The sequence below is a fragment of the Microtus oregoni genome, unplaced genomic scaffold (genome assembly GCF_018167655.1).
Source record: "Microtus oregoni isolate MIOR12 unplaced genomic scaffold, Mior012 000002F_ref0000024, whole genome shotgun sequence".
Lineage (NCBI taxonomy): Eukaryota > Metazoa > Chordata > Mammalia > Rodentia > Cricetidae > Microtus > Microtus oregoni.
The window spans coordinates 18,297,010-18,321,128 of NW_024543061.1; the positions used below are offsets into that span (position 1 = coordinate 18,297,010).

Sequence of the window (24,119 nt, forward strand, 5' to 3'; positions counted from 1 at the left end):
GTGCATTTGTTCCTATAAACCCAGATGCATCATCCCATGGAATACATTCTAGAAAAATCTCTTAGGTCAGTGTTTTATGTATGTGATTATCTAGGAGTCCAGTGAAAATACAGATTAAAGTGAGGAGTGGGGCCTGAGATTCTGGATTTATAATATGCTCCATAATAAGAAAGATGTTGATGTCCAGGGAGCACATTTTGAACAGCAAGCAAGGACTTGTGCTTTCCTTATTCCTCACCTTCATGCCCTGGATAAAGACTGTTTCTCTTGTCCTGCTCCAATACACTCATATGCTAACACTAACCTACCTTCTCAAGCAAGAGAAAAACAATAAAGAACCAGGGTCTCAATATTTATGTTCTCCACCCTCTGTGGACTGTCCTCATCTTGGGGAAGGCTGATTTACTTGTTCTGCAGCATGCTTCTAGCTTTAACTGCTAAACAACATCTCATGCTCATATTGTATTGTCATTAATAATAAGTATTATTATTATCGCAACTTTGTGGGAGGTCTCCAGGCAGTGCTTCAGGAAGGAAACTTCTCTCTCAGCAACTGGTAGGAGATACTGCTCAGAGGAAAGCTGTTAACTGGAACACATTTCTTTTTAAGCAATAAAAAGAAAATTTAGACGATGAAATCAAGTTAAACATAAGGTACTCCGAAGAGTTCCAAGACAAATTGAACTCTTAACTAATAAGCAATTATTGACAAGGAATTTTGTCTATTTTGGGATTTCACTTAATAACAATCCCTGAACTCAGTGTGGGATGTGAATGAGATGAACCTTTGCCTCCATCTCATCTTTATAGGCGTATTTTCCATCACGTTATTATCTTACACACCTGTTTTCATAATCTTGCATTGTAACCACTTCCTCTACTTAGAAAAAAATAAATGAGGCAGTGCTAACTAGGGACAGTCTATCTTCTTATATATAATTTCAGAATAGCAAATCATTTAAGTTTTATTTTAGGGGTAGTATTAAAGATAACCAAAAGAAAATTTTGTGACAAGGGGTTATCACCAAATGACCATGAGATATAAGAAAGTGAGAGTTTTGAATAACAGTAATTTCAGAGTAATTTAATTAAATAACAAATCTCGAGCTGGCAACATGATTCAGTGAGTAAAAATGCTTCCTGTTGTCGGGCAGTGGTGGTGCATGCCTTTAATCCCAGCATTCAGGGAGGCAAAAGTAGATGGATCTCTGTGAGTTCGAGGCCAGCCTGATATGCAGAGTGAGTTCTAATACAGCCAGTGATACACAAAGAAACCCTTTCTTGAAGTTTAGTAACTCATTTTGAGTCCTAAAACCCACAGTTGAAAGTAAAAAACAACTTCTGAAATCTGTCCTTTGACTTATACACACACATACAACATACGCACACATAAAAATAAACAAATTTAAAAATTTTAAATTTTAAAAATGAGCTTGTTTCTTGCACTATTCTATTATTTATTCATATTAAGTAATGCGTGTTACAAATTAAGTAATATAGGTATGGGACATTAAGCACCCATAACTTGAATGTTACAATAAATAAAGTAGTTATTATTAAGATTGTCAACAAGTAATTCTCAGATGGGAAAGGTTGGTAATGCAGTAATGATTTTTCTTCATCATAACTGGGTTAAAGGGTGACATTGTTATGTTCTGAGTGCAATCTATCGATGTTACCAACCCCTGCATAGGACCAGAGCCCATCACAAAAATTTTCTAGGTAGAATGTCAAAAGTGAGGAGGTTGGAATCTCTGTTGCATTTTCCTCAGTAGATACTTTGATCTCCGTAATCTCTATCCATGTAATATTCTCATTTAAAGTAGAGGTGATGACTGCCTTTGAAATGATGATCAGTCTCTATGTTGTCCCAGCAAGCAAAGTCATGAGACATGAAACTAAAAGGATGCCACAGGAGCTGCAGGCACTCTAAATTTCATAAACTGTCAATTCCCTTGATCAAAACGAAGTATTCACTCTTTTGAAAGTCATTGAGGAAAAGATGGGCAATCAATTACAGGAAGCTCCATGTGGACAGATGCACACTTAACTCCCTCGCACCTTTCTGGGGAAAATGGTAACAGAACTGCCATTTCTCTAGGATACCTTTCAAGAGAGACTGGAGAACTATGAGCTTCAACCCTTTCCTTGGGGATTTACACTTGGAATGCTCTGGGTAGAAAAAGCACTCCCACAATGTCATTAATGCTTTTAATCCTGTTTGGGACTCTGAGACAGCCATTCATGCTGACAGGGTACTGCGACAGAAGCCCAACCTTCCAAACTTTCTTTATGTAACTGCAACAGAGGGCAAACTGTTTTCATTTTGATAAGGGCAATTGGCAGCCTCAAAGTTAAGAAACCCAGAAGCCCTGCCTTAAAAAAGGAAGGAAGGAAGGAAGGAAGGAAGGAAGGGAGGGGAGGAGGGAGGGAGGGAGGGAGAGAGAGAGAGAGAGAGAGAGAGAGAAAGAAAGAAAAGATTGGTTTATAATTCAATGTGTGCTTATACATGTGGAAGTGTGCTTTACTGACTGATCCATCTCCCCATGCCTGTGACTGTGAAAATCGCAGACACTCACTCCATAGGGAAGCCTGTCACATGTAGACAGACATTCACTTTAGGATGTTTCACAAGGTAAAGTACTACTCATTTACTGGAAAATGTAATGACAGTTTCTGCACTGAGGCTCAAGATGTGGAGGATGCTAATGACAGGAGAGTTGTAGAATTACCTGTAGGTAAGTAGTTTTGTAAACCAAAAATAGGCATCTACCACTGAATGACACTCAGCTAAAGAGGCTGTTTTGATCCCAACAATCAAGTGTCTCAAAAGTCAAGTTCTTTCAAGTAGATGCCTTAAAGTGTGTGTTGCAAAGTGCTTGAAAATGGGGGAGGGCAAATTTGCAATCCAAGCTAGTGCAGTCCTCACCTACCTATGCTGTTACCATGATACCTGGTAGATATTTGTCCCCACAAGAGGACAATGTTCACTCGGCATCTATCTGAAAAGAGATCCAAGCATTTTCCCATGCCTCAGCATATACTTTGGAGAGTGAAGCACCTTCTTGCCAATGAAGTTCATAATTGAGAGAGGAAAAAACAAACAAACAGATGCTCAAATAGAAGGAAAGGCAGACAAGAAAAAAGGTCAATCCACGTTCTTGAAGAAGACTTGGCCAGTATTGCCAAAGCTGAGGCAGGGAGTCAAAATGAGGTAATACTTAAGAAATCGTATTGGAGAAGTATGGGAAAAGGAGAGTCTAACTCAAGCTAAGTGGGCAGCAAGCGTCAAGAGCTTGATCATGTAGTGCTCTGATTCATAACTTACACTCCTGATATGTCACTGCCCTGAGGGCCATTTGCCCATCTCGTTGACTTCCCAGACTCTGTTTGACTTCTACGTATTTCCTTGTGTTCTTCCAACTACAAGAAAACTTTCAAAGAGAAATTTAATATACTTAAAGGTTTCAACGCCTTATATGTCTACACATGCTACTATGTACTTGATATTTATATTTTTCTGATTGTTTTGAGGGGAGAAAGAGAAAAGCTAATGGGTTCTATTTGTTGTCCCTTTGTCTTTTTTAAAACTACAAGAAGCTATGTTGTGAGGGGAGATGACAAATCTCTCAAATCTTGACCGCCCCACACAACACAAACATGTAAACTCTCTAAGGAAATCAGTCACAGGACAATCTACAGATTTGGAAAGGCAGTCATTCTTTCAATCATGCAAGAAAACATTAAGAAGAGATTACATAATGAGGCTTCTATTGTTTTAGCATGAAAGAGAACAACTTGTCAGCCCATGAAAGTAACTAAGTGTATTTTGATGTCAAATGGCATTTTATGAGAATATTGATGTAAGTCCCAGGTTCCTAGAGTGTGTGACATTCAAACCCTACAGCAACTCTAGAATGTCTGAACAGGAACAGTCAAGGGCAGCAGTCTGGTTGGAAGAGGAACCCAAGGAACCGCTTTACTTCTACTTCATATTAAAGGTCAATTAAGCATCATTTTCCCTAAAGACATTGTGCTGTATTTTACATATGATGAGAGGGAGCTGTAGTTGATCAAACAATGTGATTATGTGTCAATATCCCTTGACATACTTTCTCAAACTAAACTGACTTGAAAGGGCAAAGAATCTTGTTAGAAACTGGAAAAGAGGGGACTGGAGAGATGGCTCATAGGTTAAGAGCACTGGCTGCTCTTCTAAAGGTCCTACGTTTGATTCCCAGCAACCACATGGTGGCTCACAACCATCTGTAATGAGATCTGGTGCCTTCTTCTGGCCTGCAGGCATACATGCAGACAGAACAATGTATACAAAATAAACAAATCTTCTTAAAAAGGGAAACTGGGGAAGAGCACACTAAAGGATGTCATAACAGCTGCCATTCACTTGCACTGTGTCCAATCATAAGCAGGTCCTAATGACCCTGTAGGAAAATAAAGAACAGGGACAGCAAGATGGCTCACTTTTTGAGCCATGGTGCCCTGGGTTTGATCAGAAACTGTGTTGTGGAAGGAGAAAAGTAATTCCATAACATAGTTCCACTAAGCTCAATAGGCATGCTTTAGTGTGTAAAAACAGGCAAGCACACAGAAAGAAAAACACACAAACATACACACATACTTATAAGAAGATATCAACTCATCTAAACAAGTATCTCAGACAATTGAGCATTATTTATTGGACAAATTGTTTTTTGTGTCTAGCACTGACCTCTGTTTTTTCCCCCATTGGCTCACATATATGTAAGGCCAAAGGGATTTCAAAGTACTTATACCTGTCGGTCAGAGACCAAATCAAGGCTTATACTAAAGGGTGGTGGATTCCATATTGTTATTTCAGACCCTTTGTGGTCTGAAATCCAAGCTTCAGTTTCACTTAAGGCTTAACGCGAGTGAGCTATTACTATCGTGAAACATTCTCCTTGTAACCTCCAAATTCCTTAGACTAAGGTAATTGTTTCTTCTTTTGTTCTAGAAACTGAAATCTTGAGTTACATAGTGACCAAGATAAGTGAATGAAATTTATGTCTTATGAAAAATCTGAAGGTGAAAGGTTAAAGTAATGGGTACATTCACATACTAAGACATCCCAGTCACCAGGTCCAAAGGACCTAGTGTGTTTTAAGTTAAGAGTTGAAAGTGATTATCCAATAGCCTAAAGTAGGCAAGGGGGCTCTATGAAGTTAGTTTCTACTTATTCCTAAATTAAATGAAGTCAGAGATATCTGAAAAGTTGTTTTTAGTTCAAAAATTAAAGTATCCCAATGCACCAGCCTTCCAAACTATGGCTTCAGGCTGGCTACAGGGCTTTCTGATATAAAAGCACTTCTAGGTAGCAAAAATTGAATACATGAACATTCAAGAGTGTTTTTGCCAAGGCAATTAAAATTTTCCTGCTCTTAAACAAACCACATCAGTTTTAATTGGATACAACTTTTTCAGTTTTGCTTTGAAGGGGTATGACCTTAATCTGATAAGTTTATGCTCCAAGGTAAGATTTCAAATTTAGCATAATAACATCTAGGTACATGTTAACAATTACAGAAAACAGAAAAATAAAAAAATTATATACGCATATACACATCTAGTTTCTAGATGATGAATTGGTAAACTTATTTATTAGTACAAGAAAAGGTCAAAAACCCTTTCTCACTTATTTGCAGCAAAGATCTGCCAACATCACTAAGAAAGCCCAGACACCAGTTTCCTGGGAATCTTCCTAATACATCTCATTACTTTTTTCACTTTGGGGAATATAGACTAAAATCATAATGCCATGTTGCTCGCTTATAGTTCTATTGTGGGGAAGTTAAGTTGTTCAGAAGACTACACAGCTAGTAAATCATGGTGTAGCATACAGAAAAATCAAGAGAACATGTGGAGAAACAGAAGAGGGTTCCGAGAATATCTAAACCTCGCTTTGTCACTCATCCGCCAGCTGATGACTGATAACTTTTAGTTTCTCAGAGTTTATCATCTGAAAAGCTATATTTATTACTAAATGTCTTAACGAGATGATACATGAATTTTGTCTAATACAATAGTACATGACATAAAGAGTAGTTGGACTTCCCCTTCTCCTTAGATGTCAACAACACAATTGCTTCATCTTTTCTAGGTGATTTTTCAGAAGCATACTTAACTATTGAGGTAAAATTTCAGGGGTCGGTTAAGATAGGACTAGTTTTATACAAACAGAAAGCTTGTAGTTGGTTATTCTTATGAATATCCTTTTTAAATTGATTTCAATAATCAAGGCCCTCTGGTTTATATTTTGGCCATGTTATAATGAGTTGAGTTGAATCTGGAAGGATGTATGAGCATTGTTAACTCAGTAGTTATAATAGAATTCTGAGATGGAAACATTTACTATCTTTGGGTTCCATTAACTACAAATCACCATGAAATCAAAGGAGATCAGAGTCCGAAAGGCTGAGCAAGTGAAAAGTTGGGATATCCATAAATGAGTTTAACCTGTGACCCAGGACCATCACCTCGAAGCAGCCTGGATGATTTACTGTACTAGAGTCAGCAACAATTATCCTGCAAGAGTGGGCAGTTCTTCAAGAAACAGTGAGTAACTATTCTCTGACACATAATTGAGAGAGATGTTCAATAAGACCAATAACAGGAACTCACATTTTTCACCACGTACCTTACCAAAAATTGGAATGGTGGATTTGACTACATGCTATGTAAGAACTCATTAGACCACATGCAGGGATAGTACAAAATCGTGGCTCATGCATGAAGTCTGTTTCTTTCTAGCTATGTGACCTGAACTAGCTATGGAACTTTAGTGTGTTTGTGCATGTGCAAGTTCACATGTGTGTATTTGTGCACATACATGTGCATGTACATGTGCATGCATATGATGATCAGACATCAGCCTTGGGTATTCTCCTCTAATACTGTCCATTTATTTTTGAGACAGGGTCTCTTTAATGGCATGGAACTTGCCAAGTAAGTAGTCTAGGCTGAGCTGGTCAGCCAGTAAATTCCAAGGACCCTGATATCCGTACCTTCAAATACGTGATATCAGAAGCTCATGTCACCATACCTTGATTTTTTATGTGACTTCTGGGACTGGGATTTTGGTCCTCATATTATAAGGCAAGCAATTTATCGTCTGAGTTTCTCCCTTATGCTTTATTACAGAACTTCTTCATATCTCAGCTTTTCTTATCTGTACATGTAAGTCAACTATACTGGCTATTCATAAAGTGTTCAAAAATATAAATAAAGTAAACCATTCTATTCTTATATTTATATATAGAGAGAGAGTCTAGGGGCTGACAAAGATGGCTTGGTAAGTAAAAGTGCTTGCTGTGAAGCCTGGCAAACAGAGTTCAATCCCCAGACACCATATAGAGAGAGCCAGTTTCTACTGATTGTCCTCTGACATGTGTGCTATAAAATGCATACACACACACAATAAATAAATAGATAGATAGATAGATAAATAAATAAATAAATAAATAAATGAATGAATAATTTGAAGAACAGTCTAAAGTGGACATTTCAATTTTTATGAGATGCATCCTTTTGGGGAAAAGAAACAAGGTAGTGTTAAGGAGTTAAGGATTCTTTGGAGAAAGTGATATTGGGTGATTGCACATGTAAGGGTGAATATTACTGTAAGAGTGCAACTTTGATGAGCCAAACAAAAAGCTTTTCATAGACTATTAGCACTTGTGGATTTTCTATGGTCGATTTTTTGAGAGAACTTACTACCTCATGTCTAGTTTAGTATATTGACTGAACCAGGGATGTCACCACAGATTAAAGGTGCACGTCAGTGCTGAACACGTACTCTGATAATCTTGCAGATCCAGTCTGTCCATGTAGGTTTTGATGCATCATTTCCTGGCTTCATCTTTGGCTCACATTTGGTTCAAGAGTATAGTATTTGCAAAGTTCTGTTGTATTTAATTAAAACCAAGATATGTGTGGGGTTTTCAGGGCCATGCCCATAAAACAGCTACAGTCAGAGCCAATTGAGAAACAGTCTGAGATGGTAACATATGCCTTTTGAAACTTACACCTAATTGTATTACTACAGAATGTCAAACCTTGGAGTCAACCCATAGTTAACAAGATATCTCAACCTCAGAAATCCAACCCAAATTCATCCATTCTTGACACCCCCTCTGCTGCTGTTCCAGCCACAGTGCTAATCCCTGTGACCACTAAGATACCATCCTCTCTGTTCTTTTCACTTTTGCTTCTCCTACTCTAGAATATCTATGAGATCAGAGTGATCTATTTTTTTTGTTAAAATGAGTGGTGTTATATCTTTGTTCAAACCCATCTCATAAGCCCAGATTCCTAAGGAAACTTCTGATCCTCATCTCTAACTCAGATTCACTTCTGGGGCTTCTGTCTCACTTTGACCCTGGTTGTGCTGGTTTATTTGTCCTCTATCAAATATAACTAGCACACTGCTCCTTCCAGGCATTCTGTGTCTGTCTCTGTGGCATAGACTTGTCTCGATTAGGGTTCCCATTGGAGAGATAAAACACCATACCCAAAACAATCTTCTGGAGAAACTCTCAGATCATACTCACCACTGAGGGAATTCAAGGCAGGAACTCAAGGAAGGGACCTAGAGATAGGAACTGAAGCATAAGCCATGGAGTTACTGCTTGCTCCCCATAGCTTGCTTCTTTTTTATTTGGTTTGTTGTTGTTGTTTGCTTGTTTGTTGTTGTTTTTTGTGAAAAAGGGTTTCTTTGTGTGGCTCTAGCTCTCCTTGAACTCACTCTGTAGCTCAGCCTGGCCTTGAACTCAGGATCTGTCTTTCTCTGTTTCTGAGTGCTAGGATTAAAATTTCAAAAACCACCACACAGCAACATTTTCTTTTCAAGATGGGGATTCTCTGTGTATTAATCCTGGATGTCTTGGAACTTGCTTTGTAGATCAGGTAGACCTTGAACACATAGAGTTCCTCCTGCCTTTGCCTCCCAAGTGCAGGCACTGAAGCTGTGAATCACCATGCCAGACTTTAACTTTCATCCTTATATACCCCAGGGCTACCTGACAAGTGATGGTACCCACTGGATATTCCCATATCAAAATCACTGAGAAAATCCTGCACAGGTTTATGTACAAGTCAATCTGATTGAAGGAACTTCCTAATTTAAAATCCCATTTCTCGAACAACTCTAGCATGTATCAAGTTAACAAAAATTCAGTCAACACAGTTCTGTTTTATTTCCTTCCAATATCTGCTTAATAGCTATCTAATGAGAGCAGCACACTGACTTAGTGACTTCTCATTCATCATTCTTGTTCCCTTGATATATCTTGTTTTGCACTATAGCACACTGTAGGAATGGGAAGACCTTAAAAAATAGTTATTGCTTAGACAACATGGTTCTCATATGAATTCTGCTCATCTAAAATATGGCTGACACCAGATATGTGGGAGAACCATGAATGAGTCAGTTATTGATAGCTGACACAGGATATATGGGAAACCCGGAAGTATAAACAGAAATATAACCTGCTCTGTACCTGATATGGGATTCCCCCCTGTATGCTATGAATACCATTGGTTAAGAAAAACAACTGTCTTAGGCTTGTGATAGGTATACTAGGGATAGGCAGGGAAAACTAAACTGAATGCTGGAAGAAAAGAGGCTGAATCAGTGAGAAGCCATGGAGCCCCGCCAGAGACAGACACCGGAACTTTACTGGGTAAGTTATAGTCTCGTGTCAATACACAGATTAATAGAAATGGGTTAAATTAAGATTTAAGAGTTAGCTAATAAGAAGCTAGAGCTAATGGGCCAAGCAGTGATTTAATTAATACAGTTTCTGTGTGGTTATTTCAGGACTGAGCAGTTGGAACTAACTAGTGGCCTGACTGCATATAGCTTTATTCCTAGCAAAATGTCACATTTGTGTTATTTTATATAAACATGGCTTTGAGATCAGAGATGAAGAACTTCTCCTTCCGCTACTGTCAACCAGCCTGTGTAGGCCAGCGTGCACTTACCAGTGGCCTGTGTCCCAGTCTGAATGTGTGCTTGTTATGTATAGGTTGTGTACCTGGGGGCCTGCTATCAAGAGCCTGTCTGAGGATCTAATCTGCCTATGAATCCTGAAATTTTCTTCAACTACCAAGCGTCCTACGACCATTCACCATTCCTAGCATTAGATATTAGATAGTCATCATTCCTAGCATTCTCAGAGTTCAATATTATAGCTTACACATTTACACTCTGCCTCATCTTTGGAATAGAATGCATAGTCCAGGATTCATTTCTCTTTTTTTCAGTTTTCTTTTTCTTCCCAACTCTCATCTATGAATATTTCTATTATATACCCTGTCTCACCATCAGCCACCAAAAACCAAGTCTCTGTGGCCTCAATTCAGCCCCCGTATTCTTGGAAAAGGTCAAGTCAAGTTTGAAAGATAATTTTTTTTGAGATGCCATCGCATGTTTTTCCATACCCCACACTGGCTTCAATTTCACTATGTAGCTAAAGTTGGTCTTAAATACCTGATTGGCCTGCCTCTAGCTCCTAATTACTAGAATTAGGTGTTTGCCACCGTACCTGACTTTGCCCATAGTTATGCGGCCAACTAAAGAACCAGCCTCAGTTTATGAGAACATTTTCATACATTGTCACTGAATATGGCACCGTGAAAAGAGAGGGAATATTAAGGAGAACAATCTCTCAGGATACTTATACAACCACCCTTGTGCCTAACTAATGGTCACATGAGCAGTTCTGCATACCAGGGTATATCTCTTACTTCCAAGCCTTGAATCTTTTTGACAGAAAAAAAAAAGTATCTCATCACATTAGGGTATGTCTACAAAGTTTTTGAAGTCAAGACCATGGAAGGGAGAACTGAGATGTCCTTGTTTAACTCATCATCCCCAAGGACTCAATATTGTCCTTGTCAGACAGTATAATTATCCTCTGTCAGAGACACTGCAACCAAGGCTAAGATCATGAACATAATTGTAAGGTAGAGAACCAGAGAAGAATAGTCGAGTTTGGACATCACGCTTGCAGCTGCCTGAAAGTAACTTAATTATTCAGCACCAGAGAGGAAGTACACTGAGTCCTTTCTACTCAGAGAAGATAGCAGTTTCCCACATCAGTTCTCCCAGATCTGAAATTCTCCTAGGTAGTAAATCAGAGAATTAAATAGGCCCAATGCCTCTTTACTGTTGATCCTTAAGGTGACCCTTAGCATGCTGCAGACATACTATTAAGATACATTACCTCAGGGGCTAGCAAGCTAGCAAAATTGCTAGCTACACTTATTATTTTATTTCTTCTTTGGGCACCATCTATTTATTGAATTCTTGCTACAGTCAGGCACTCAGTTAGGTGCTGGGGTGTTGTTAGGAATCAATTAGGCATGGTCTTCTTCCCTAAGGGAACTGGTAAACTAGCAGGAGCCATATCATATGGCTCTCTGAGCTGTATGTGTGAGATTCAAAAGTAAATGGGATACAAGGAAAGTGAGAAATGCAAGGAGCTGTCCCCACCCTGGGACACACTCAGAGAGCAGAACAATAACTAGAAATGAGAAGGAAGGGAAGAGAGAAAAGGAAGACAGAGAGTAGAAACACAATGGGAAGAAGCACAGGGTATTCAACCAAGCAAGGATGTCATGTGGCAGATATCTTGAAAAGGGGGTGGGGGATACCAAACAAGTTTGCCTGAACTTTGAGGAAAAAAGTGTGGGAAGCAAGCTACATAGGTTTTGATAAAAATATTGGGCACTGTGGATGAAGAGAAGGTTCAGTGGGTAAAACATTGTTGATCTTGCAGACACAGGATACATATAAACTCACACAAGCTCTCACACCTAAACTTGAATAAAAATGATCTTGAAAATGTTGAACCAGGTGGTGGTGGTGCACCCCTTTAATCCCAGCACTCAGAAGGCAGAGGCAGGCGGATCTTTGTGAGTTTGAGGCCAGCCTGGTCTATAAGAGATAGTTCCAGGACAGGACTCAAAACTACAGAGAAATCCTATCTCAAAAAACAAAGCAAAGCAAAACACAAAAACAAAACAAAACAAAATGTTGATCCCTTATGTGCGTTCATGTGTATGCATGTGTGTGTGTGTATGTGTGTGTATGTGTGTGTATGCATGTGTGTGTATGTGTGTGTGCATGTGTGTGTGTATGTGTGTGTATGTGTGTGTGTATGTGTGTGTATGTGTGTGTATGTGTGTGTATGTGTGTGTGTGTATGCATGTGTGTGTATGTGTGTGTGTGTATGCATGTGTGTGTATGTGTGTGTGTATGTGTGTGTATGTGTGTGTGTATGTGTGTGTATGCATGTGTGTGTATGTGTGTGTATGTGTGTGTGTATGCATGTGTGTGTGTATGTGTGTGTGTATGTGTGTGTATGTGTGTGTGTATGTGTGTGTGTGTGTATGCGTGTGTGTGTGTGTGTATGCGTGTGTGTATTTCATGCATCTTTGTGTACAGGTGCACTTGTCAGTGCAGGCACAGGTAGCAGCCAGAGGTCAGTACCAGACATCATCCTCTGTTGTGCTCTGTTTTCAAGGCAGGGGCTCTCACAGAATCTCAAGCTTAATGTTGTGAATGGGACCATAAAGCCTCTGGAATCAGCACTTCATCAACACTAGGGTAACAGACACGCTGTATCACACCCAACATATATATGTGTGTGTTGAAGATTTGAACTCTGGTCCTTACATTGTGTGGCAGGTTTTTTTACCCGCTGATTCATCTTCCCTTCCCAAAATGTGAGTCTTTAGACCTGAGGAAAACAGGCACTTTTTGCATGATCTCAAACAGGCAAAGCACTTGATCTGATTGAGATATTCAGAAACCATCTCACTCTATCTGCTGCATACAAAATGGACTGGAGGGTCCAATGAAAAGGAAAATGGCTCAGCCAGAGTCTCTGCAGCTCCCCAAAGCACAAAACAAGCAGCCCCCACCACTGGTAGAGCTGGGGAGAGGAATGTTAGGAAAGTTGACTGAACGAACGTCCAAGCAATAGGAGAAGTGAGTGTGGAGGCTCAAGACATCTGGACTGGTTTTTGCATCTCATTTTCAAAATTAGTTTGTATTTTCATTGCTGCAATGCAGATTTTGCCCCCAATTTACATCCACCACCACCCCCAAGCACATTACTTTGGGAGAGAGTTGCCATAATTTACATTCCATTTCTGCAAAATTCCATTCAATTTGCTTGGAAATGAGGTCCAACAGGTGTCCTATGATCATCTCTGTGCATCCTGAGTTGGCCCACCCTGGAGTCCTTGGCTAACCCACAGAGGGTTTGGAAACTAGCAATCAGGGGAAAATATCAATATTCGTTTTATTTAGTCACAGTGAGATGCCCTGCAATAGCTAGAATAGAAAACAGCAGATCTGACCTGCTGAATTGCTCCAATCATAAGATCCTGGGGGAGGATCAACTATTTTTTGCAAAATGCTAGGAATACTTTGAATAAAAAGTTTCCCCAATGACCATTCTTAAGATAATTATGAAAAGCTAAAGAATTTCTTCCTATTCATAGTTTACTGAAATTTCGTTTGCACTAAATGATTGTTAAGGGTTTTCTAATGGTGTGATAGGTTGTGACAAACCTGATTTACCTAATAACACAAATTTCTGGACTGGCAAGATGCCTTAGTGGATAAAGGTGCCTGATGTCCAGATTGACAAACTGAATTCAAATCCCCAGAATCTACAGGTTGACAAAGACAAACAACTCCACAAGTATTTCACCAACCTCTACATGAATATCCTGTACTACACACACACACATACACACACACACACACAAATGAATTAATAAAATGAAAATAAAGATACCCTTTTAAAATATTTTTTAAATTGCACTCATTGTCATCAAAACCATATACAACACTAAGGGAAAGTAGCAAACAAATATATAAGAGGAGACTACATTGGTTTCCTGGCTGCCCAGACCCGAATAATCACACAGAAACTGTATCAATTACAACACTATTTGACCAATGGCTAAAGTGTATTTCTAGCTAGCTCTTATATCTTAAATAATCCCACTTTTATTAATCTATGTATCACCATGAGGTTGTGGCCTGCATACTGGCAAGGTTCTAGTATGTTTCTCCTCCAGCAGCTACATGGCATCTGCCTGACTCCACCTTCTTTCTCCCTACACTTAGTGTAGTTTGCCCTCCTAGCTTTATTTTGCCCTGCCACAGGCCAAAGCGGCTTCTTTATTATCCAACAGGAATAAAACATATTCACAGCATACACAGGGGAATTCCACATCACAACTATTTAAGAAATAGAAACAGGTGGGAAATTGAGTATAAAATCCATACTCAAGAAGCACTTGAGAATTAAAATTATTGTCATAGAGCTAAGTAAAGGAAGGGGTTCCTGTCTTTTCTGGCCAGCTGGGTTCTTCCACACTATGATGTCCCTCTCTTTCTACTCTGCTGTCGCAGGTGGCATGCACACTGGAGGCCGTATGCAGAAGCCCAGAAAGGAGGCTCCAGATGAAAGAACTGCAGACACACGGAGCTCTCAGTTCAGGCAGAGTCAGCCTTGCAGGTTTGGCTGTGGAATTTCCTGAATATAGGATCTCTGTATAAGTTCACCTTATGTATTCACTTGAAATATGGGAACCCGATGCTGTCAGTGAATAAACAAATCTCTCATTTAAACTGTTAGCAACAGCAGCAGCAAAAATTAATCCACAATCTTATTTAAATCATTTCAGTCCTGTATGTCTGCTATTTGACATAATGGTGTAACCCCTAAGGGACCCACATCCTAACTGATAATAAATATAAAAGAAAATGGAAAATCAAAAAATTTACCTAGCATGGCTGTGCACAAGTGCAGTCTCAGAATTCTGGATACAGGTGCTTGTGTAGTCAAAGTTCAAAGCCAGCCTGGCCTACATAATGAGTCCTATCACAATGAAAACAACAGGGGCGCTGTTTGAAAAGCTTGAAAGGAACAGCACAGAAGTCAAAACTTAAACTATGCTGAAAAGAGGTGCTCACTGAGAAGAGCCCGCCTTCCTCATGTCACCTAGATGTCATGTCACCCAGATCAGTTTCCTAATACTTGGTCATTCTTAGAAGGGGACATGAACTTGGGACATGGATGTGTTTGGAGAGCGGGATCTGCGAAAGAAAATCAATTTCATTTGCAATGTGAGTACTAAAAGAATAAAGAAGAAACAGTAATGTATATCCCACATATTTAATAAAGATATTAAGTGTAGTCTTAATTTTATGTCAGTAAGTTATATGAAATAAGCAGTCCCCAAATGCAACATAATAAAACCGAGTCAAAAAGAAACAGAAAACTCAGTCTTTTATAAAAAAAAAATAAAAAAAAAAAACCTCAAATTAATCCCCAGGTTTGCATTGCTTTACTAGCTACTTCCTTGAATTGTTTTTAAAAGAAAATGTTAGTTGTGTGTGTGATACAAGGCATAGATATAAGTACCTCTAAAGGAAACAAAATGTAACTGTTTTCAAAAGTGTAACATATTCAATATAGGTTTTATTTAAGAACAACTTTTCAAACATTTTAGCATATTAGCATATATCTATGTAAACAGACCTGTGTGTAAAAATACATATATGTAACTTCTCAAAAAATGTTTTGAGACTGCCTACTAACTCTAGGGATCCACCAGTATTGGGACTGTAAGAATAGAAATTTGTAGAATTAGCAAATGAACTTATAAAGATCAATGAACATAAAATCAATATGTCTTGCACGTAAATCAAGAAAAACTAAGAAAGTCTCTAAGTTCACAAAGATCATTTTTTTCAAGCTAGAAACAAAGACTTTACTTGAAGTCCACATACCACATTAATTGCGTTACTGCAATTCCATACCCTAGACCCTGCTCTCTGTCTTCCTGACATTAAGACATTCAAAGGCATTGCTGGCTACAAAGCCCATCCACGGTCATTGAGGAGAACAAGTAAAGCAGGGAAAGCATCACTTTTCTGACTAGGGCAGCTGGGTGACTTAAGGTCTCCTCCACCTGCCACAAATAGGGGACCAATGATAGCAGGTAGATTCATTTACAGTGACCCCAAAACCAACAAGGGAAAATGTTGACTATGGTCTGCCACAAGAGAAGGAAGAATGATTAGAGAGAGAGTTCATGTGCCCTGGCCCCATGCTTGCTGAAGGTCACATCTGCATGTGTGACACAAATGAGGCCATGCACAGGATTGGTGACACTTACAATACTAAACACAGGAAGTGTTTACCATTTGGTAGTAGCTTGAATCTTTTCATACACAGTGTTTACAGTACACTGCTGAATATATTTTCTTTAAATCCTACAAGTATTTATAAAAACTACAACATCTCACATAGGATGGCATGTGTATGTGCTTAGAGTATTTTGTTTCACATTAATATTTAAACTCTTAGAGCATTTATTCAGCAATTCCCTTTTCTCCTCCTTCTTCCATTCCCCCCACTCCACTCTCAACTCCTTCTTCATCATCTCCTTGACACACAAATGAAACATTGGACCTGTTTCATTTCAGCCTGCATTTATATATGCTTTGGTGACTTTATAAGTACTAACAGTCAGAGAGAGAAAGCACCACAGTGGTGGTGGCCGTGGTGCTAAGGCCATCTGTGGGCTTTGACCTACTGCTTGCAATCATTCCAGACACCCCGCGATCACCACCCTTCCAAGACTCTTTCACACATTTCCTGATCAACATCTGTGTTTTTTCCCCTTGAGATGATATCACTAATTCTCTTTTTTTCCAAATTACAGCCATTCACTTCCCAAATCCAAGCAGCCTAAATATCACTTTCCCTTTGTATATTGTTCTAATATCACTGGGTATAATTTAGGATTTATAATGAAACTTCCACAGATTTCTCTACTTCATAAAATGTATCTATGATCTTGAAAATACATTAGTACTAGTCGAAGATCTTCCACAAGGAATCTAAACAGCTATTTAGAAAAAAAATGTATTTTTCCCCCACAAATTCACCATGTGGCCAGTGTTGTGAGACTTTCCCCAACTCAACATGGCAGAGCCGTTCCTATCTTGAAATCAGAACAGCTGTTATTACCTTCATGAAATCCCTACAAGACTGACTTTTAGACATTCCCTCATAAAGGGTAAGAGGGTCATTGGACCCTCATCTCAACATCCAGAAACTAACCCGCCTAACCCAACTTTATATAATTCTGTCCCAATTGCTGTGATCTCTGGAAGTACTAGAGAATAAAATGGTGAACATTCAGCTGAGGGAGGCACTCCATGTCTGCAATCTTCTGAGGTCGTCATACATGCTAAGGTGAGTTTTTCAGTTATTATGCTACTAGGGCTTATCTAGCTCCTGTAGTACCTCCTTACACATGATTTTGTAATTTCCAGTGTCTCACTGGTTCACCAAACAAGTCTTAGATAAAATAATTTCGCCAGTATATCCTTAGCACCCTATCTGGAGTCAACAGATATTTGTGCATGTCTCTCCAGGAAAACTCCCACAACAACCAGGCAATCTGGGCTTCACTGCATGCACTGGAATGGGTAGTGAAGAGGGTAGAAAGGAAACAGGCTATAAATTATCCATCTGAAGATTTTAATTCTCCTCTTCTCGTCAAATCTGCCATTCAATGTCGGAGAGCTCTCACTACTCCAGTTCCAGCTTCTGCTTATTGCTCGGGAAAATTAGCAGACACGTTTTAGAATATGAAAAGTCGTGACACACAGCAAGGAAGGATGGCTAATAATTTGTTTCCTCTGAGAGGAACAGAATACTCAGAAAGCCAGGACAAAAAAAGCTTCTAGTGCTTGACTTTTCCAAGGAAACTGCAAAACAGCAGTCTATTAAAACCTCAAGAGCCATGTGTAAAGACACACTCTATATCTACATCTTATGCTATGAGACCTGAGTCCACAGGTCTGTGACTTACCTCCACTAGCTTGTTGGCATGTTCACGGAAAACTTGGGCATATTCCTTCACTTCCTTTTCATTCCCACTCTTTGCAGCCTCAATGAGAACCAGCAAAGGGACGTTGGTTTCCAAGAAAGAATCTGATATGTGATCCATCACAGCTTTCCGAAGCTACAGTTAGAAACAAAAGCAAAAGGACATTAAGGAATAAAATTGTCAATCTTTGCCTAAACCACTGTCAAGCTCTCATTACAATGTAAACAATAGGGATAGTTAGTTTTGATTGACAACTTGACACAACTTAGAATCTGCTGGGAAAATTTTCTCAATGAGTGATTGCCTAGATCAGCTTGGCTTGGAGGGGATTACGTGATTTTGTTCACTAACATTGGGGAACCAAGCTACCAAAGGCAGCACTATTTCCCTGGCATGAAATTCTGGGCTATATAAATGTGGAGGAAGGGATAGATACCAAGCACTAAGAACCATGCACATATTCATACTCTCTCTGCTATTGATGGTAGATGAGACTGTTCCTCTTGCCTTGACTTCCCCACAGTAATTGACTCTAGTTTGGAATTATAAGTCAAATAAACCTTTCCTTCCCCCAGCTGTTATTTTTATCTAGGTAATGATCACAGGAACAGAATTGAAACTAGGTCAATATTAGTTTAAATCCCTTGAATTTTCTCTTATCAAATTTTTTTTTATCAAGGAAAAAAAGGTAGATTGATGTAAGTCTGCCTAGGGACTATATGTAATATAAATCTTGAAAATTACATAAATAGACTATAGCTCCAAACACTGACCAAAGATCAGTTCTCATCTTTCACTGGATTATTTGTTTGGCTCTACAAAATCTTAAGTCCTGGCAAATTTCAAGAGCTCAGGTCTTCAGCAGTGAAGATGCCTGGGTACCAACCAGTCATTAGGGAGAAATGCAAGTAGAGTGCTGAGCCTTGATGTCACCCGTGAAACTTTCTCACTGTGTAACCTCCTGCCCTCTTCACATCCAGTGTTTGTGCTTTACAGAGGGAAAACAGGGAACATCTGACAGCCATAAAAATATTCCAGCCCAGGTGCTATGGTGATGCAGTTGTTATGTTCCAGGAAGTAAAAAAATACTTAGAATATTTCAAGGTAAGAATAAACAAACCTGAATCTTCTAACAATGCATAATTACACACCATTCCCACACTATTAAAATAAGTGGGGCAGCTGCATGAAAACAAAATAAAACTATCCCTGCACAATCACCTTGCTTGTACTTTGTTCATAATCATCTGAATATATAAAGCCTACAAATAAAAATAAACACAAGGGAAGGTGGCAAATAATCTGTACATTTCTCAAATCAATTCATTAACACCTGTCCTGGAGGCAGTCGGGGAATCTTCGACAATGTGACACACTCAGTTGTGACTGGTCAGAACTAGTGGTTGGGCACTAATGACAGTAAAGGCTGCATATATATGTGTGTGTGTGTGTGTGTGTGTGTGTGTGTGTGTGTGTCTGAGTAAGTTTGTTTAGCTTTCTTCTGAATTGCTTTGACATTTCTCCTTGTAACTGGGCATGAAACAGAAACAGAAAAAGAAGACCTGGATGAGGACTTACAGGAAACATTTCAAATTAACCTGCCGTGGTTGCTTCAAGGGCATTGATTTGTGTAGAGAAGAAATGAGTAGAAATATAATAAAAAATGATGTGACAGGGACAAGAGAGCCAAATATAAGTCTACATAAGGAGTAAGTCAGAGGAAAATGAGAAAGATTATCTCTCCAATGAAGCCACCACATCTTTGATACCCACAAAAGGTAGCTGAAGAAGGAACTCTGTGAAGCGAGAAAAGCCAACCGGATTAACTCTTCCTGAATTCGCAGGAAGAATTTTCTTCCAGAACTGAGCAAAGTTAAACATTACAGAAAGCCGTAAGGAGTAGTTTTTTTTCTGTACACATTTGAACTATACCAGAACAATATGCTTATACAACAGATAAAAATGGTAACTATAAAAACAAGTAACATACCATCACAAATTAGATAAAGGACTTTATAGAAAAAAATGCAAGACAAGAAATAATAATACAAACTATTGTAAGAACAACTATGAACTTGGCATCTTGACTCATAATTGTGATCCCAGTACTTGTGAAGTTGAGGTAGGACAATTACCATTAACTTGAGTCTATCCTAAGCTCAATCTGAGGCCTAGGCCAGTCTGTGCTACAGAGTAAGAACATCTCTAAAATGCAAAATTGGAAAAATGGCTCAGTGATTTAAAAGAACTTACTGTTCTTGCAGAGGACAAGAAGTCAGTGCTGAGTATCCTTGTTGGGTAAGCCACAACCCCCTTAACTGCAGCTCCTGGACATCCCTATATACTTGAAAGGTTATGAAAAAAGAACTAAAGGCGACCAGGTGGAGAACACATCAAACTAAGCTGTCATAGCTTCTGGCAGAGCAGTGCTTCACATAGGAAAGGGGAAGGTGGGGATTTAATAACATGAACTTGACAGGGACAAGACAACAGAGGAAAAAAATCAATAGAAGAGACTGATGTTCATGGGTACCCACACACAAATAAAATAAATCTTTAAAAAGAAAGCAACTAAGAATTCTATTTTAAAATTAAAAAAAAAGTTTCAAATAGTCAATTTCAAAATGACTGAAACAAAATGAATAAATACCATAGCAAGTGCCTTAAAAGGGACAGAGAAGAGAAAAAAAATCAAAGTAAAATATTAGCAAGAGCTTAAAAGGGATGTGAAAAAAGATGACAAGTCAAAATAGGAAAAGAAATTTAATACATGGCTTCCAGGCATCCCTGAAGTAAGAAATCCAAAGCCGTTGTAACTACTTATAGCACGACTGATAAAACGGGGAAATTCCAGCAGACACAAAAGACATTTTCATGTACTGAACTCCACCTTTTCCTATGCCTCACCACCACAAAAAAAAAAAAAATCAACAACAACAAAATCTAACCTTGTATGGCAGTGTTTACCTATAATCTCAGTCACTGAAGACAGGCATGAGTTTAAGGCCTGAGGGGAAAAGAAAAATGGGAAAATAAAAGCAAGTAAGGTAGGAGAGCGCATGAAAACTCAGGAACTCAAGCATGAGCAGAAGAATGCTCACCTTACGAGACCTGGATAGAGGTGGGCAGTCCTTGGGCTTCCCACAGGTCAGGGAACCCTGATTGCTCTTCGAGCAGATGGGGGGGGGGGGGGGGACTTGATCGGGGGAGGGGGAGGGAAATGGGAAGCGGTTGTGGGGACGAGGCAGAAATCCTTAATAAATAAATAAATTTAAAAAATAAAAAAATAAAAAAAAGAAAGAAAATAAGAAAAGGAGGAGAAATGTGGAAATTCCAACAAAATCCCTGTAAGGTGAGAAGACAAGTCTAGAATCTATGAACCAAAGCAGGAATGGCTATCATGTCTCTCTTCCTTCCTGTGCTATATCAGACATATTAGTCAGTTTCAGCACACTTTTATGCTGAGCTCAATTCTGCTTCCTAATCTTTCTTAGCACAGTGCTCTAGGCAGCTAATACTCATCAACCCTGCTTTTCTTACAGGATGAAAGCCTGCCCTGCTTGATAGACATCCTTCAAATGGGAGTTTTCTTTGGGTATAATTAGATATGTGTCTAAAAAAAAAATCCACCATCATCTTGAATTTCACAAATAAAAGTGAACACTGATTCTAGGCTGGGATGATGATATTTAATAAAGATCGGGCAACTTAACATTTATCCCATCATTTAACATGTGTAGAACAACCCTATTAAGAATTGAAGTATTAATTTTTTAATATTATAATGAAAGTCATCTCCAACAAGGCCAAAGTTGAGTATAAAGTGTGATTCAAATAGGGTCAAAAATCTGAAGGCTTAATATTTTTCCTTGAATGTAGCTGCTCCAGGCTTTTCATGATTACTGACATATTTTACCATAGTTCCTTAAGCTTTGTGCAATAATTATTATTAAAAATGAAAGATCAAAGCAACGAAGTGACTGGGCCAGCAGCCATCCAGCCTAGAGGGCTTGACAAAAATTGAGCCTCATTAAGTCAAGCAAATTTTAGCCAGTGTGAAGGTCAGTCCTGGTAACTAGTCAATGCAATAATCCACCCAAAGTCACTTTAATAACTCAGGGTGTATCAAGTGCAGAGGATCCCATGATACTAAAGACACTGGTCCAGTATGGGATGGCACAAGTGAACAGGGCATATCCATGAACCTAAAGGAAAAACATTATAAATAATCAACACATTTTCCATATTTGTATTCATTTAAGAGAAATACAAGATTCTTTGGTCATCATCTTGATAATACCACAAAGAAAAATCATTTTAATTGGGACATATGTACATCCTAATGGAAACAAGTACAGAAAGAAGGAGGAGGAGGAGGAAGAAGAAGAAGAAGAAGAAGGAGGAGGAGGAGGAGGAGGAGGAGGAGGAGGAGGAGGAGGAGAGAAGGAGGAGGAGGAGGAGGAGGAGGAGGAAGAGTTCATCAGTCTTTGCTTTTCCTCCTAATACATCAATTCCTTGTGAAATTGAGGCTGTGTTGGCTCTGTTAAAGTACAGTACAACCATCATTTTGTGTACTACCTATGTGCAAACTCCATGATGGAGTTTCACCAGATTCATAGTCTCTGCCCTCCAGGACTGCCAAAGCAGTCAGGATAAAAGTCTCTCTGGTGGAATAAAAACTACTGAGAGAATCTCTGATAAATGTAGTCATTTATTAAACTATAATGACCCTATTGTGACTTTTTTTTTCCGTTTATTTATTTATTTAAGATTTCTGTCTCTTCCCCGCCACCGCCTCCCATTTCCCTCCCCCTCCCCCAATCAAGTTCCCCTCCCTTGTCATCCCATAGAGCTCTCAGTGTTCCCTGCACTGTGGGAAGTCCAAGGACCACCCACCTCCATCCAGGTCTAGTAAGGTGAGCATCCAAAGTACCTAGGCTCCCACAAAGCCAGTACGTGCAGTAGGATCAAAAACCCACTGCCATTGTTCTTGAGTTCTCAGTAGTCCTCATTGTCCGCTATGTTCAGCGAGTCCGGTTTTATCCCAGGTTTTCTCTACATAACCCTAAAACATAGTACCTGGCCTCTAAGACACTTATTTGGCCATGTGGCCTAGATTCAATGAGAATCTACACGATGCTGCCATGTTGAGGTTTTAGAGGCCCTGTTTCATTTTGGTTTCCAGGTCTTGTTTTTTGCTCTTCTCTTGAGAAGGAAATGATTTGATTAGGCTATTCTCCTTTGATGGTTTATCAAATTAATTAGGTATGGAATTGACTAAGAGATAAGTTGCTGTGTGCACTGGTAAGTGATTATCTTGGTTATGTTAACTGATATGGAAAGATCCATCTTAATTATCACAGGGACCTTTGCTTTGGTAGAATATAGTGGACTATGTAAAATTAAGGCACTTGATTATCTTCTGAAGGAGAGGGATGGAAATCTTGTTAAATCATAGATACAAAACTTGGGAATCATTGATCAAGTCAGAGCCACTAAGAACCAAGGTCAGTCACAGGAAAAGGCAAACAAACTTTTAAGGAACAACTGCTGTCTTTTATGCCTTCTGGGTGTTATTTCAATACAGTGCAGTCACATGAACAGATTGATCATGCATGTATTTTATGAAAATAAGTTTCAGTGGTCGTTGAGTGACCTTTGTGGAGGTGAAGAGAAATCTGGAAATAGTCTTTTGATTGGCTATCAGACCAGTTTGGTGGCATTTCAATGTAGTCTTATTTCTGAAAATATGCTATCTTCCATTCTATAGTCATGAATCTTATTTAAAAATATCAAGGCTATAATTTCTTATTTGTATAGGTTAAAAATCATCTTTAGTTAAAAAGTTGTTCCAATGAGAGCTGTTCCAGAAGGACGGGAGCAGGTGTTTGGTTCCATCTGTTGATTTCATTTTCAGCCCCAGCACACACAGGTCTGAGTCAAAGTCTTCTTTTTCCTACATGATGGGCAAGGCTAATTGCTTTCATGAGAAGAGACAATAAAAGGTTGCCTCAGGGTTCAGGAGAGCGATTATTGAAGATCTCCAGATGGCTTCAGTCCAGCAGGTGCAGCAGCTTAACATGGTGGCAGAAAAGTATTAGCAGAAAATTGAGCCCACAACTGCTAGGTTCAAGATAAAGGACCCAAGGAAA

The 24,119-nt window shown here is 39.0% G+C and overlaps 1 protein-coding gene across 2 annotated transcripts in view; it reads right to left on the reverse strand.

Moving 5' to 3' along the window:
* Ctnna2 (catenin alpha 2) overlaps positions 1-24,119 on the reverse strand; it is a 1,108,102-nt gene that overhangs the window by 217,821 nt on the left and 866,162 nt on the right. For both annotated transcript variants that reach the window (XM_041679862.1, XM_041679872.1), the window contains exon 9: positions 17,950-18,102. In XM_041679862.1, the coding sequence (XP_041535796.1) occupies positions 17,950-18,102 (153 nt within the window). The remainder of the gene's footprint in view (positions 1-17,949; positions 18,103-24,119) is intronic.